The sequence below is a fragment of the Balaenoptera acutorostrata genome, chromosome 12, assembly GCF_949987535.1.
Source record: "Balaenoptera acutorostrata chromosome 12, mBalAcu1.1, whole genome shotgun sequence".
In the NCBI taxonomy this organism is placed as follows: Eukaryota; Metazoa; Chordata; class Mammalia; order Artiodactyla; family Balaenopteridae; genus Balaenoptera; species Balaenoptera acutorostrata.
The window spans coordinates 58,983,332-58,998,212 of NC_080075.1; the positions used below are offsets into that span (position 1 = coordinate 58,983,332).

At 37.9% G+C, this 14,881-nt stretch overlaps 1 protein-coding gene and 1 non-coding gene across 6 annotated transcripts in view; one reads left to right on the plus strand and one right to left on the minus strand.

Moving 5' to 3' along the window:
* Positions 1 to 14,881, minus strand: part of MTA3 (metastasis associated 1 family member 3) — a 162,931-nt gene that overhangs the window by 72,837 nt on the left and 75,213 nt on the right. For all 5 annotated transcript variants that reach the window (XR_009009946.1, XM_057558457.1, XM_057558455.1 and 2 more), the window contains exons 7-8: positions 6,749 to 6,851; positions 2,381 to 2,480 (exon numbers count right to left, since the gene is read on the minus strand). Coding sequence is in view for 4 of the 5 variants with exons in the window: in XM_057558457.1 (XP_057414440.1) it covers positions 2,381 to 2,480; positions 6,749 to 6,851 (203 nt within the window). In the remaining variant the exon portion in view is untranslated. The remainder of the gene's footprint in view (positions 1 to 2,380; positions 2,481 to 6,748; positions 6,852 to 14,881) is intronic.
* LOC114235808 (U6 spliceosomal RNA) lies at positions 7,367 to 7,473 on the plus strand. Its single transcript, XR_003621891.1, has one exon. It is a non-coding gene; the product is annotated as a U6 spliceosomal RNA (small nuclear RNA).

A 14,881-nucleotide genomic window follows, 5' to 3' on the forward strand; every position in this document is an offset into this window, starting at 1 on the left:
CATGCTCAGAAAGGACATGTGTTAGAATTTCCAATGCAGCATTATGGGTAATAGCAAAGGAAAATGTTTTTAAAGCACTCCAGATGTTCATTGGTAAGAGAATACATAAATAATGTGGTGTAGTATTCTATGAAAGAATACTACAAATACTACCAAGGAGTTAAAAATGAGTGAAAGAGGTACATATTTATTAACATGGCTACATCTCACTAATAAGCAAATAGCAAAATGTTACAAAGTAGATTTAAACACATGTAAAACAATGTTCATGTTGTTTTTGGAAATATCAATACATAGTAAAACTAGAAAAACACAGACTAGATACACAGCAGATTTGATATAGTGGCTGCCTCTTGTCAGGAGGCAGGGATGATCAGGGCCAGGGGTACAGATGGAGGATGGGGAATAGGATTAGGGAGAGAATATTAGAGATTTCATCATTAATATAGTGGTTGAAAATCTGTTTAATCCAAAGAACTAAAATGTTAACAACTGCTTTAGGTGGCATTGCATAGTATTTTATTATATTATCTTCTGTACTATTCTGTAATTTGCTAGTATATTGTTTGCAATGCACAAAAAGTGGCTGAAAGGAAACATAAAATGGTAAGAATATTCTACCCTGGGTAATGAGGACAAAACTTTTTTTTTTTGGCTGCTGCTGTACTTTACTTTTAAAATTTTTTCATAATAAGAATACACTAATTTTAGAATTGGGAAAAAAATTTTTTAAACAGGTAGTGATTAGATTCCATGTAGTTCTGGTTCACATAAATATCTGTTGACAGGATTTAAGGTTGTTACAAAGTGACAAGTGTACTCTTGCATCTTCAAAAAAGCACTCTTAAAAAAAAAAAAGGGCTTCCCTGGTGGCGCAGTGGTTGAGAGTCTGCCTGCTAATGCAGGAAACACGGGTTCGAGCCCTGGTCTGGGAAGATCCCACATGCCGCGGAGCAGCTAGGCCCGTGAGCCACAACTACTGAGCCTGCGCGTCTGGAGCCTGTGCTCCGCAACAAGAGAGGCCACAATAGTGAGAGGCCCGCGCACCGCGATGAAGAGTGGCCCCCACTTGCCACAACTGGAGAAAGCCATAGCACAAAAAAAAAAACGAAGACCCAACATAGCAATCAATCAATCAATCAATAAAGAAATCTTAAAAAAAAAAAAAAAAAAAAAGCACTCTAAAAGTGCTAAACAACCAAAATACAAACCTATTTTGAAACTCCTAAACTTTCATAAAATATTAATGTACCAACAGAGAGAACAAAACTTGTTTCTGCAAACAACATTCTAGTCTTTGAGAAAGGATAGAGAAAAGGGTTCCTTAAAGGCTATAGACTATTAATGCTTTCATCATAATCTATAATTGTACAAAAATACAAGAAAGAATTATAAGAAACAAATTTGTTGTGCATTCTAGTACAAGTTTTTACATTATCATGATAAATATTTTGTGGAAAACATTTCAAATTGGAATATAATGAGAAAGTAATAAAACCTATCATTGTATTCCATTCCATCAGAAAACAAAATGCTAACTTTTATTACGAGTAATGAATATCAAACAACTTAACCTTGCCATACCTCAGTTTCCTCATTTGTAATATGAGCATCCTACCATGCCTATCTCAGAGGGAGTGACAATCAATACAGTTAAGGAACTTCAATAGGCAAAAACATGCAGGTCTGCTCTGCTGGAGGGTGCAGACAAGGAAGCAAGTGCCAAGCCCGATGCCCAGCCACAGCGGGCATCAGTGGTATAATTAAGCTGAACGTGGGAAGCCTCATTTGATCACCAAGGGAAGAAAGGAAATAGCCTTAAAAGATAGCAACCATAATATAATGAAATAATTTAAGAAAACAGAACCTCTTTCTAATGAACAGACAAAACAAAACTTTAAATATTTAATACTGACTAATGGCATGACAAAAGAATAACTCCTAAAAAAAAAAAAAAAAAAAGAATAACTCCTATAGCAATGGTTTCAAGAGATGGCTACTTTCACTTAAAAAAATTGTAAAGCACTATGTGTGAGCTACAACTATTTATGTACTTTGGTGTAGATGGAATACACCAAAAAAGCACCAAAGTGAAAACAGATGAATCAGAATATTGAATTGTTTTCCCCAAAATATTTTTTATAATTTTGTACCTACTCTGTGAATAGTCATTCTTACTTGTCCCAGCTCACAAACACAAGGGGTGACTTAGGAATGAGACACCGAGTTGAGTTAATCAACCAGCCAAGCCGAATCAACCTAACAGTCAGCAGGGCTTAGAGCCAGGAAGTTCTCACATCTACAACACTGCTATATTGGCTTTTAAATTAAACAAGTAGCAGAAGAAATAATAACTCCCAAATTTCAAAAAGCATCTTACCAGGGTGATGTCTCGAGAAGCTGCAGCTGCACTCATATGCAAACTAGGCTGCCTTACAGAACTGCTGCAATCAAGGGCTCGAGCAAATGTCCCGACAGCACTGGATAAACCACACAAACAAAGAGGAAAGATTAAGGCACTGTTTTTTTATCTTTAAAAAAAACACATTTGGGTAGTAAATGAATGGTTGTAAAAGTCAAGCAAGTTCTTTGATGTTTAAGAATCAAATCAGACAAAAAGTATTTTCTTTGCGATTTAAGAATTGACAAGCCAATTCACTACACATATGTGTCATTACAATTAAATTAAGAAAAAGAGGGACTTCCTGGCGGTCCAGTGGGTAAGACTCCATGCTCCCAATGCAGGGGGCCTGGGTTCGATCCCTGGTCGGGGAACTAGATCCCGTATACATGCTGCAACTCAGAGTTCGCATGCCACAACTAAGAAGTCCGCATGCCACAACTAAGACCACTGCAGCCAAAATAAATAAATAAATATTTTTTTTAAAACAATTAAGAAAAAGAGGCTTGTGTGGCATAAAGAATGGGAAGATCTATAATGAAATGCCATGGAATAAACAAGTTGGTTTCCAAATGTGCTTCAAAAATGAGAAATAAATTTGATGCAGAATTTGACTATTATTGCAAAGCAAGTTCTGACCACTTTTTTAGCCCAAATGGTGAAATCCCAATAACATTTTTCCTTGAAATGAGATATCATCAACTGCAGCAACCTCTTCCTTCAAGGACTCAATATATAACAGATTTCCAAAAAAAAAAAAAAAAAAAAAACAATTACCACAACACTGATTTTCATTTAATGATTTAGAAGGCCTTCCCATACACAGAGAACCCTAACTTCAAGAAATAAAGTGTGGGCTTCCCTGGTGGCACAGTGGTTAAGAATCCACCTGCCAATGCAGGGGACACGGGTTCGAGCCCTGGTCCAGGAAGATCCCACATGCCGTGGAGCAACTTAAGCCCGTGCGCCACGATTACCAAGCCTGCGCTCTAGAGCCTGTGAGCCACAGCTACTGAGCCCACGTGCCACAACTACTGAAGCCCGCGTGCCTAGAGCCCGTGCTCCGCAACAAGAGGAGCCACGGCGATGAGAAGCCCGCACACCGCAACGAAGAGTAGCCCCCACTTGCCGCAACTAGAGAAAGCCCGTGTGCAGCAACAAAGACCCAACGCAGCCAAAAATAAAATTAAATAAATAAATAAATAAATTTTTTTAAAAAAGAAATAAAGCGTGAAATGAAGGTAAGGCTTCCCGCTTGTTGTGTGTGTTTTAAACATGTTAGCTGAGGAAGAGATTTTTTTTTAAGGTTTTAATTAAAATATAAAACACATGCAAAAAGTACACGTTGTACAGCTATTCAGTTACCACAAAGTCAATGCATCCATGTCACCAGCATCCAGGTCAAGACACAGATCATGACAGCACCCAGACGACTCTTCGGGTTCCTTCCCAATCACTACTTCCTAGTGGAAGGGAACCAGCATCCCAGATTCTAACATCAAAGATTAGTTTTGCTCAATTGAAAACTTAAACAGAATCACACGCTACGCACACTTTTCATATCCAGTTTCTTTTGTTCAAAACTATGTCTGTGGATTCACCCATGGTGCCGGCTGTGAATGAGCTGTGTTCGTTCATTTCCTTGCTGTGAGCATTACTTTGCACGATGCCCCACCCCCACTCTATTGTTGATGGACATGTGTTTCCAAGCTGGGGCTACTATGGATAGTGCCATTACTGCCATCTGTATATGTATCTTTTTGGCACACAGGTGTATGCATTTATGCTGCGTATATATTTAGGAGTGAAACAAGGGATATGTGTGTTAGATGACAGCAAACGGTTTTCTAAAGCAGCTGTACCAACTTGCACTACAACCAGCAGAATATGAGAGTGCTGGTTGTCCCACATCTTTACCAGTGCTTGGCACTGTCAGTCTTTTAAATTTTTTTTTTATGTATTTATTTTTATTATTTTTTATTTTTGGCTGCGTTGGGTTTTCGTTGCTGTGCGTGGGCTTTCTGTAGTTGCAGCGAGCGGGTGTTACTCTTCGTTGTGGTGTGCAGGCTTCTCACTGCAATCGCTTCTCTTGTTGCAGAGCACGGGCTCTAGGCGCGTGGCCTTCAGTAGTTGTGGCATGCGGGCTCAGTAGTTGTGGCTCACAGGCTCTAAAGCACAGGCTCAGCAGTTGTGGCACATGGGGCTTAGTTGCTCAGAGGCATGTGGGATCTTCCCGGACCACGGCTCGAACCTGTGTCCCCTGCACTGGCAGGCGGATTCGTAACCACTGCGCCACCAGGGAAGCCCAGTCTTCTAAATTTTAACCATTCTGGTGGGATGTGCAGTGGTGCTTAACTGGGTTTAATTTGTATTTAGATTTTTCTTAAAAAAAACAAAAGTTGAAAAAGATACTAGGTGCTTCTCCTTGGTGCCTCTCATGCTGGCTTCAAGAAAAAAGAAAACATGGCCCGTCGTAATCAGGAAAAGGAAAAAAAAAAAATGAAAATCAAATCTGAAACTGCAAAATCTACTACATAATACAAAATCCAGATAACCTGTCTGGAGTCTCTAGGGCAGAGGTTCCACCAATGATTCATTTCTACTCCCGAATCTTCAGTCTCCTCTATTCCACTGACTGGCTCCTCCCCAACAATGTATATATATCAAGTCTCTTCATCTAATCAGTTAGTGGCTAGGCATGTGGGCTCTGGAGTCTAAATGCCTACCCACCGATACGATGTATGACTTCCACGGTGACTGGCACTATGAACAGTGTTAAGGATGGGCTAAGACCCTTTTGTCCTTTGTATTATAAAAAACATTCAACAAAAAATTAGAGAATATAATGAAGACGTTTGTAATCATGTCCAGATCTACCTCATTCTAATATTTTGCCATGTTTGAAGCAACAAGTATATACTGTACAGCACAGGGCAATTTAGCCATTATTTTGTAGTAACTTTAAATGGAGTATAATCTATAAAAATATTGAATCACTATGTTGTATACCTGAAACTAATATACTATTGTAAATCAACCATATTTCAATAAAATAAATAAATCAAAAAAATTAAAAAGATAATATTTTGCCATATTTGTTTTTTTCTTTTTTTTTGGCTGCATCAGATCTTAGTTGCGGCACGAGGGATCTTTTGTTGCGGCTCACAGGCTCTTTATTGCGGTGCATGGACTTCTCTCTAGCTGTGGCACATGGCTCCAGAGCACACGGGCTCTGTAGTTTGCGGCACGTAGGCTCTCTAGTTGAGGTGCGTGGGCTCATTAGTTGTGGGGCGTTCGGGCTTAGCTGTCCCGTGGCATGTGGGATCTCAGTTCCCCGAGCAGGATCAAGCCCACGTCCCCTGCATGGGAAGGCGCATTCTTTACCACTGGACCAAGGAAGTCTCTTGGTTCATTTTTTTAAGGAAATAAATTTTATCAATACACATTCCCAGAACTCATACATATATATATAATACGCATATGCATATATATGCCCATTAATGAAATAAGACATTGTTTGCACATTGTAAAATTTTTTTATCAGTGACCATACTGTATGTATTTACTCAACATTGTTTTTGAGGTTTACCTCTTTGCTACATATAGCCCTAATTCATTCATTTTCATTGTTGTAAAGTAATACCCCATTACTAAATATACCTCAATTCATTCATCAACTGCTTGCTGATGAACTTTTAGGTTTTTTCCAAATTTTCTGCTATTACAATGCTATGATAATCTCATTTACTTTCTGCTTTGCAGCAATTCCCCCATGAACATCATTCACTTTTATAATTGAAAAAATAAAAATAAACTTCTGTCCACTCATTTTCTCAAGAAAAGGGGTTGTGGGGGGAGGGGGGATGAGGGGGTGGGCAAGGCAGCCAGGGAGCCAGGCTTAGAACTCTCAAAGGACAGCCTTACACCTAACCAACAGACATTACTCACACGTGGGTGCAATTAGAGGAGCACATTATTACTGACACCTGAATAATCCCTGATTAGCTTAAAGGAGATCACTGCTTTAATTAAAGATATGGGATTTCAGGTGTTGAGTTTCTACTTTATACTTTTCTGTAGTGCTTACATTTTTACAAGGAGCATTTATTTTCTTAATCAGTAAAAATTAATAAATCTATTTTCACTTTTAAAACAGAAACTAACGATAATAAACCATATTATTTAGGAAGAGGTGTGATATATATTCGGCTTTCTTACACAGTTAGAAAAAGAAAAATACAACCAATGAAAAATAGTAGAACACAAAAAAAGGAAAATTCATAAATTTTCTATAAATTCTTTTATAAAAAGAAAAGACATCTCTTGACTCCACAGTGCCATACTCACCGTGCTACAACTAAAAACTGGTCAATCTGTCGATCTGTAAGTGGGCTATTTGGGTCCCAAACTTTCACTTCCAATTTAGACTGTTCCCTCTCATCTGATTCTCCTGTCCAAGAACAAAGAAAATGGAGTCTTGTTATTCACAAGGCACATACGTTGTCACATATGATTGATGACTGTGGTCACCACAGCATTAAAAGTATAAGGTAAATGTACATGGTTTGCATACATTCTATCAGACAGCAGATGTAGAACACTCTGTAAAGTGAACGCTGATGATAACACAACCAAACCGACCATATGATGTCTTCACTTAGTCATTAACATGTCTTTCCTGTGTATTTGTATGCATGAGGCCCCAAGCCTCACTAAGGGATATAGAGACAGAAAAGAAAGATGCTCAAATTATGATAAAACTTACTCATAAATAACTATGATACACATGAAAAGAAACAGATGTCACAGAGACGTATAGATATGACTGTAAGATCCTGAAGATTAGAGAAATCATTTCAGGCTAGTTAGGGAACGATGTCATGCACGAGGTGGCATTCCTGCTAAGAACTGAAGGGTATGAATGCACTGGCAGGGGGAGAGAACTTAAAGTAAGAAATGAGAATGGTGCTCGCTTCGGTAGCACATATACTAAAATTGGAACGATACAGAGAAGATTAGCATGGCCCCTGCGCAAGGATGACACGCAAATTCGTGAAGCGTTCCATATTTTTTTGTGACCACCTAGAGGGGTGGGATAAGGAGGGTGGGAGGGAGGGAGACGCAAGAGGGAAGAGATATGGGGACATATTTATAACTGATTCACTTTGTTATAAAGCAGAAACTAACATACCATTGTAAAGCAATTATACTCCAATAAAGATGTTAAAAATATATATATATCAGAACAAATTTAGCAGAAATTATCAAAAGACTTGTAAATAATAAAAGGATTAAAAAAAAAAAGAAATGAGAATGTAAACAAAGTCATGGGGCTTTAAGATGTGGTAGAAAAGTAGCTAATTTTGTCAGGAGTACATCAAGGGGAATGAGAAGAGATAGCTAAAAGAAGTGGGTTATGAAAATATTACTGAAGATTCTGCACAGATTTTCTGAATAGATTTTTATTTGGAGGTAATAAGAAGCCCTTGCCTTTTTAGCAGTAGAGTGACAAAACCAGAAACAAATTTCACATCCAACACGTAGCAATGGAATAATTTGCTCTACAGAGATACGTGATACAGACAGGGAGACATGGTATTGACAGTGACAATAAAGAGCTAAGAGAGAATATTTAGAAATGACAGTGACAGACTGGTATAATGGGTAGGTTTCCAGTCTTGAGAACTACATAGATAGTGTTGGCATTAACAGAAAGAAGGAAACAATCAAGAGGTTGAGGAAAAGACTGAGGATAATACAGGATGTTTTGTTTTAGGAACGTCTCACGAGGAGATATAACCAGCAGGCAAGACTCAATGTTAGGATGAAAGATGGTAATGGAAAACAGACTTGGGAGTTGACTGGATTCCAATTTACAGCTATGAATTTCCTATCAGGCTAGGAATTGGTTTGGGCTATGTTTTGGTTTTGATCACTGCATCTATAACATCAGGCAGAGTGTCTTGCACTGACTGACATACTATGAGGCTGAACATCCCTTGGTGACTGATGAATCCAGGCTATAGGCTTATTAATGTGTTCCCTCCTAGGATGGGAGCAAGCAGGTATTAAGGCTCAAAAGGAGAAAGCGGGAGGGCAGAATCAGCCACCCCATATGCAGTCTCCTAAGTCAGCTACTGCTGTCAGGTAGGGGGCCTGCCCATCCTGCTCCTTGTTCAAAGACAGGTAGGTAACGAAAAAGTCAATTGCCACCCCCAACATAAAGAAGCACAAGCAGACCAGAATGAGTACTAGTCCAAAGACATATCAAGTGTTTAAAAGGATTTTGTTTTTCATTGTTTTTGCTTACAATGCATGTGACTACCTAGAGGCGTGGGATAGGGAGGATGGGAGGGAGACACAAGAGGGAGGAGATATGGGATATATGTATATGTATAGCTGATTCACTTTGTTATAAAGCAGAAACTAACACACCATTGTGAAGCAATTATACTCCAATAAAGATGTTAAAAAAAAATTCAATTGATTCATTTTTAAAAACCATTTACAAACCCAAACGTTTGTAAACTTCATGAAACTTTTGAAAGGAAAATGACACAATTATACTCCCCTGTATCTCCAAGAAATACATGTTAAGTAAGATAAATAGTAAAGTAGTAAAGAAAGAAATATAATAATAAATCTACATTTGAAATCTTTATTTTTAAATAACACAAGATGAAATGATGATGCTATTCGGTATTAAGCCCCTTCTATTATATGTTCTAGAACATAAGGGTAAAACTGATATTTACTTTTCAAATTTAAGTCAGTTAAATTGATAAACTTCAATCCTATCCATACAATCTGCAGCATACAGAGGAAAGATAATTCAGTATAAGAATTCTAAATAAATTTGCTATAAACAATAATAAAACACTCCTGAATGCATTTCTACTAACAACTAAAACATACAATACCATGGGATGAGAACAAAAATAACAAGAACATAAAAAGAATATAGAATGTTCTATTCAAACAGTCACTCTAGGGAATTCCCCATTTTGGATTCATCATATAATTACATTTATATCAGTTTAATCACTTTTTCACAAGGGAAAAACTTTTAAGAAGCTCTAGAATCTGTATAATGAAATCCTCAACTAAGCTATCAGCAATCTGTAGAATGGTCTTGGGAAATGTGGTATGAGCCAGAGACTGAACCAAGAAGAATTCTATGCTCTGGTCATGTTCATTCCAGTCATTGCAATAATCTCACTTTCCTCCTCCATTTATGATAATCTGGGCAATTACAATCTGCTCTAGTCCCACACCAGCCCATGAAGCTCTCTCTCTCTGTGAATTCCTACCAAATATATTTACCAACTACCTACACGATTATATATGGCATCCAATTTTTTGCTTCATACGTTCCTCTTCATCATTTTGCAGAAATGTAGATTCAACAATGATTTTATATGTGTTAGCCCTAACCCTTCAGCTATAGTTTAAGATTTCTAGAAAATAATGGCAAAGTACTTCTTCAGTATACCCCCAAAGAGCACAGACCATTGTTCAAAGACTGAAGAACTAAGGCTGGATGGAGCTGTCATCCTATAGACCCTTTGTTGGACAACTAGAAATATTCTTTGTTCTAAATATAATTCATTTTCTCTGCAACAACCATCAGAGTATATTATATTTAATTCAGAAACACAGAAGGCTGCCATTTATCACCATTTTTATTAATGTTCTGAAAGTTCTGGGCAATGTTTTAAGTGATGCATCAAAGGAATAATACGTTACTAGAAACAAATACTGTATGATATCATTTTATGTGGAATCTTAAAAAGCCAAACTCATTAAAACGGAGTAGAATGGTGGTTGCCAGAGGCTGGAAAGGGGGTGGGGTGGAGGGGGATGGGGAGAGGTTGTTTAAGGGTACATACTTCCAACCGCTAGGTAAGTAAGTTCTGGAGATCTAATGCACAGCACAGTGATTACAGACAATACTGTTATTATAAACTTCAAAGTTGGTAAGAGACTAGGATCTTTGTTCCCACCACAAAAAAGAAGTGATAATTATGACACGATAGATAGCTAATGCTATGGTGGTAACCAACCTGCAATACCTGAATGTAATCAAACCAACAAATTAAACATACACAGTGTTATATGGCAATTATATCTCAATAAAAATAGATTTTAAAAATAAATTACAAGAAAGGCACAATAAAAAATGAATATATAAAACCCAATGGCATTCCAAAGAGAATGAAAACAAAAATGTAAAAAAAAAAAAAAATCAGATATTATGGCAACAAAAATATAAAATACTAAGAAACAAAATTGGAAGTATGTTTATATAAAGAAATTACAAAACTTTCAGAGAACATAAGATGACTTGAATAAAGAAGATTTTTAAATCTTAAGGCTGTCATTTTTGTACAAGTACTTCAAGTTAAATTTAACAAAATTTAGTTCTGAAAGCCCACAAAATAATTCAAATATTAATCTCTACAAATCAAAGAATATTATCATTATTAAAAGAATAATATAAGAGGATCCTCTAAACTGGGTGGGATTATAATATATAGCAACAGTAATCAAACAATGTGGTACTGGCACAAAAATAAACAGAATCAAAACCACAGAAATAGACCAGGTAATATAATTCATATTTGAAAATTTAAATATTACTATAACTATGTAAATATTAAATAACATTTATTTAGTGCTTACTATGTCCCCAAAACCCTTTACAGTAGGGTTCCTCTGTACACAGTGTGCACTGTTGACACTTTGGGCCGACAACTCCTTGCCATGGGGGCTGTCCCATGCATTGTACTATGCTCAGCAGCAGCCCTGATCTCTACCCACTAGACGCCAGTAGCATCGCCCCCTCCCCCCAGGTGTGACAACCAAAAATGTCTAGAGACATTGTCTAACGTCCCATGGAAGACAAAACTGCCCTGGGTTACGAACTACTGCGCTCACATGGTTGCGACCGATATCTGCTTACACTTACTTGTTACGGTCTGGTGTTTTTAAGTTCATTAACATCCACCACATTGCAGAAAACACATTCTGCAAAATTACACACTTGAAAATAATAGTGTCTATGGAAAAATAGGACAAAAATTTTAAAACCTAAGAACCAGAGCACTTTAAAAAAAAAAAAAAAGTAACAATCATAACAAAAATACCAACACAGTTAAATCTCCACTGACATTTGCACCAAGCACAAAGGTCAGTCAATCCTTTATCTTCTTAAACCCTGGACTTATGCTTCCTCCACCGAGATGTAGGTCACTGTGTACAGTTTCAACAAAATTAAAAATAAAATCTAGGGTATAGGTTTTTATAAACACTGGGGAAGATATTTTTCATTCCTTCATCTGTAACTCTAAGATGCGCCATATACTGGTGTTTTTCCTTAAACGCTCTTCATCTGGGAGAATAACTGCTTAGAAAAGCCTCAGAGGAACTGACAATCTCCACACTATACTGACATTTTTCTATTGACTGTATATGAGCTAATTCAAGTTTAAAAGGCATGTATTTTAGCATAAGAGACTATTCTAATTTAATTCTTTAACTTTCAAAGAGAGACACACCCTAAATTCCCAAATACAGACAAGAGTTACTTAATTAGTAGCAGTAGACAGTTGGTGGCCCGGGAGAAGCAACTGTAATAGTGAACACTGAGCAGCAGGTGCTGTGCTAAATGCTTTACAAGGACTTCCCTGGTGGCGCAGTGGTTAAGAAACCGCCTACCAATGCAGGGGACACAGGTTCGATCCCTGGTCTGGGAAGATCCCACATGCCGCGGAGCAACTAAGCCCGTGTGCCACAACTACTGAGACTGCATTCTACAGCCCGCGAGCCACAACTACTGAGCCTGCGTGCCACAACTACTGAAGCCTGCCGCACGCCTAGAGCCTGTGCTCCACAACAAGAGAAGCCACCGCAATGAGAAGCACGCGCACTGCAACGAAGAGTAGTCCCCGCTCGCCGCAACTAGAGAAAGCCCACGTGTAGCAACGAAGACCCAACACAGCCAAAAATAAATAAATAAAAATAAAATAAATTTTAAAAAATAAAAAATAAATGCTTTACAAGAATTACTCCATTTGATCATCACAACACTATGATGCATGCACATACACTATTACTCACTTTTTAAAGAGGAAGAAATGGGAACTTGGAGAGGTTAAATAATTTTTCCAAGGTAACTCAGCTAAAACATAGTACAGCCAGATTTTACCCAAAACTGTGAATCCAAAGTCATTTTTGTTTAATAATTTAATGTTATAATACTTTTAACAGTTACAAAGTTCAATATGTAAATAATTTGTTTCTTAAAATTCCAATGTTACAATACAGCTAAATAATAATTCAAAACTTACTACATATGACACCTTTTTTCTACGGAAAATTCTCTAGGTAGTTATTCAAACTCAATAAAGATTTAAAATCTAAAAAACAAACCTTCACCTTTGCTTGCAAGCTACATACTGATCTTTCCAGATCTCAAGAGTTTGCTAGATGGTGGGTAGCCATAACTGAATTTTAAAATTCTAAAGCCACAAAAAAGAAATATTCACCAGCAAGACAAATGCCACAACAATGTCTTAAATTCATCAGGACACATTCACAAAGAAAGCAAGCCTGTAATATATTCTGGCATGGAGCTGATGCTTCCACCTACTCAGGATATTAATTCAAGTTCTACATCCCATGCCAATGCAAATTGGAGTGGGTACTGGTCTAAACGTACCCACTCAAGAGTATCAAAAGGGTTAGTAAGCACAGACTGCATCAAGTCCTAAATATCTGTTCTTGAACATGATGTTTTCTACGATTTAATTTCCCTGCAAACAGGCACTGGCTGTGTATGAAAGTTTCTATGATGGCAGTGTCTGTGTTTTTCAAGTGTGGTTTAACTGCTGGAGTATCTATCTGCCACCCTACTCCTTCTTCCCAGAAAATACACTAATTAGAAGAAGGGGGTCTTTAAATCTTGCATCTAGTTGGTCTCCTGATTACAAGTGAAAAAAACATTTTGGATATGCTAAATGCTTTAAGTTGAAATAAAAGCCCAAAGTGACTTTCATTTATGTTGAAAAATACAATGTTTTTCATTGTTAAAGATGAACACGTATAAATAAAGCTAACAAGTTATAAACTTGGGACTTCCCTGGTGGTGCAGTGGTTAAGAATCCGCCGGCCAGTGCAGGGGACACGGGTACGATCCTGGGAGGATCCCATATACCGCGGAGCAACTAAGCCCATGTAGCACAACTACTGAGCCTGCGTTCTAGAGCCCGCGTGCCACAACTACTGAGCCCACGTGCTGCAACTACTGAAGCCTGCACACCTAGAGCCTGTGCTCTGCAACAAGAGAAGCCACCACAATGAGAAGCCCACGCACCACAACAAAGAGTAGTCCCTGCTCGTCACAACTAGAGAAAGCCCGCATGCAGCAACGAAGACCCAAAGCAGCCAGAAAAAAATAAATAAAATAAACTTAACAAGAAATATATAAAATCTGTATTAAAACAAAACAAACAAACAAAAAACTTCCACAAGACCCCAAAGTAGCCTTGAACAAAGAGAAAGAATCCCTTGTGTCTGGATAGGATGTTTCAAAAATCATCAAAATGGGGACTTCCTTGGTGGCGCAGTGGTTAAGAATCCGCCTGCTAATGCAGGGGGGCACCGGTTCGATCCCTGGTCCGGGAAGATCCCACATGCCACGGAGCAACTAAGCCCGTGTGCCACAGCTACTGAGCCTGCGCTCTACAGCCCGCAAGCCACAACTACTGAGCTCACGAGCCACATCTGCTGAAGCCTGCGCGCCTAGAGCCTGTGCTTCGCAACAAGAGAAACCACCACAATGAGAAGCCCGCGCACCGCAACGAAGAGTAGCCTCCGCTCGCCACAGCTAGAAAAAGCCCACACACAGCAATGAAGACCCAATGCAGCCATAAATAAATAAATAAAATTTTAAATAAATAAATAAATATAAAGACATAATTTTTAAAAAATCATCAAAATGTCTGTCTAAATTAACTTAAAAATTAACTGCAACCCCAATAAAAACAAGAAGGAAGATTTTTTTTTTCTGGCGTTAGTCAAGCTTGGAAAAATAAGAGGGGAACTAGCCTCACCAGATATTAACACATACTACAAAGCCTCTATAATTAAAACATGGGTTACTAGAGCATGAACAGACAGACAGACCAGGGGAATAGAACAGAAACCTCAGAAGCAGACCCAATATTATAAAATAATCAATCACCTCCCAAAATAATCTTAATATTAATACAATTTCAATCAGAATCCTAATGAAATCTGGAAAGGAAGAAATTGACAAGTTGATGATAAACTTTGACAGTAGGAAAAAAAAATTTCATCGACATGAGAACCCCGCCACAACCAAGAAATTTTAAAGAACTGAGGAAAAACTTGCCCGACCATTAAACACATAAGAAATAGATAAAATAAACTTGGATCTATCACACGATGGAATACTAC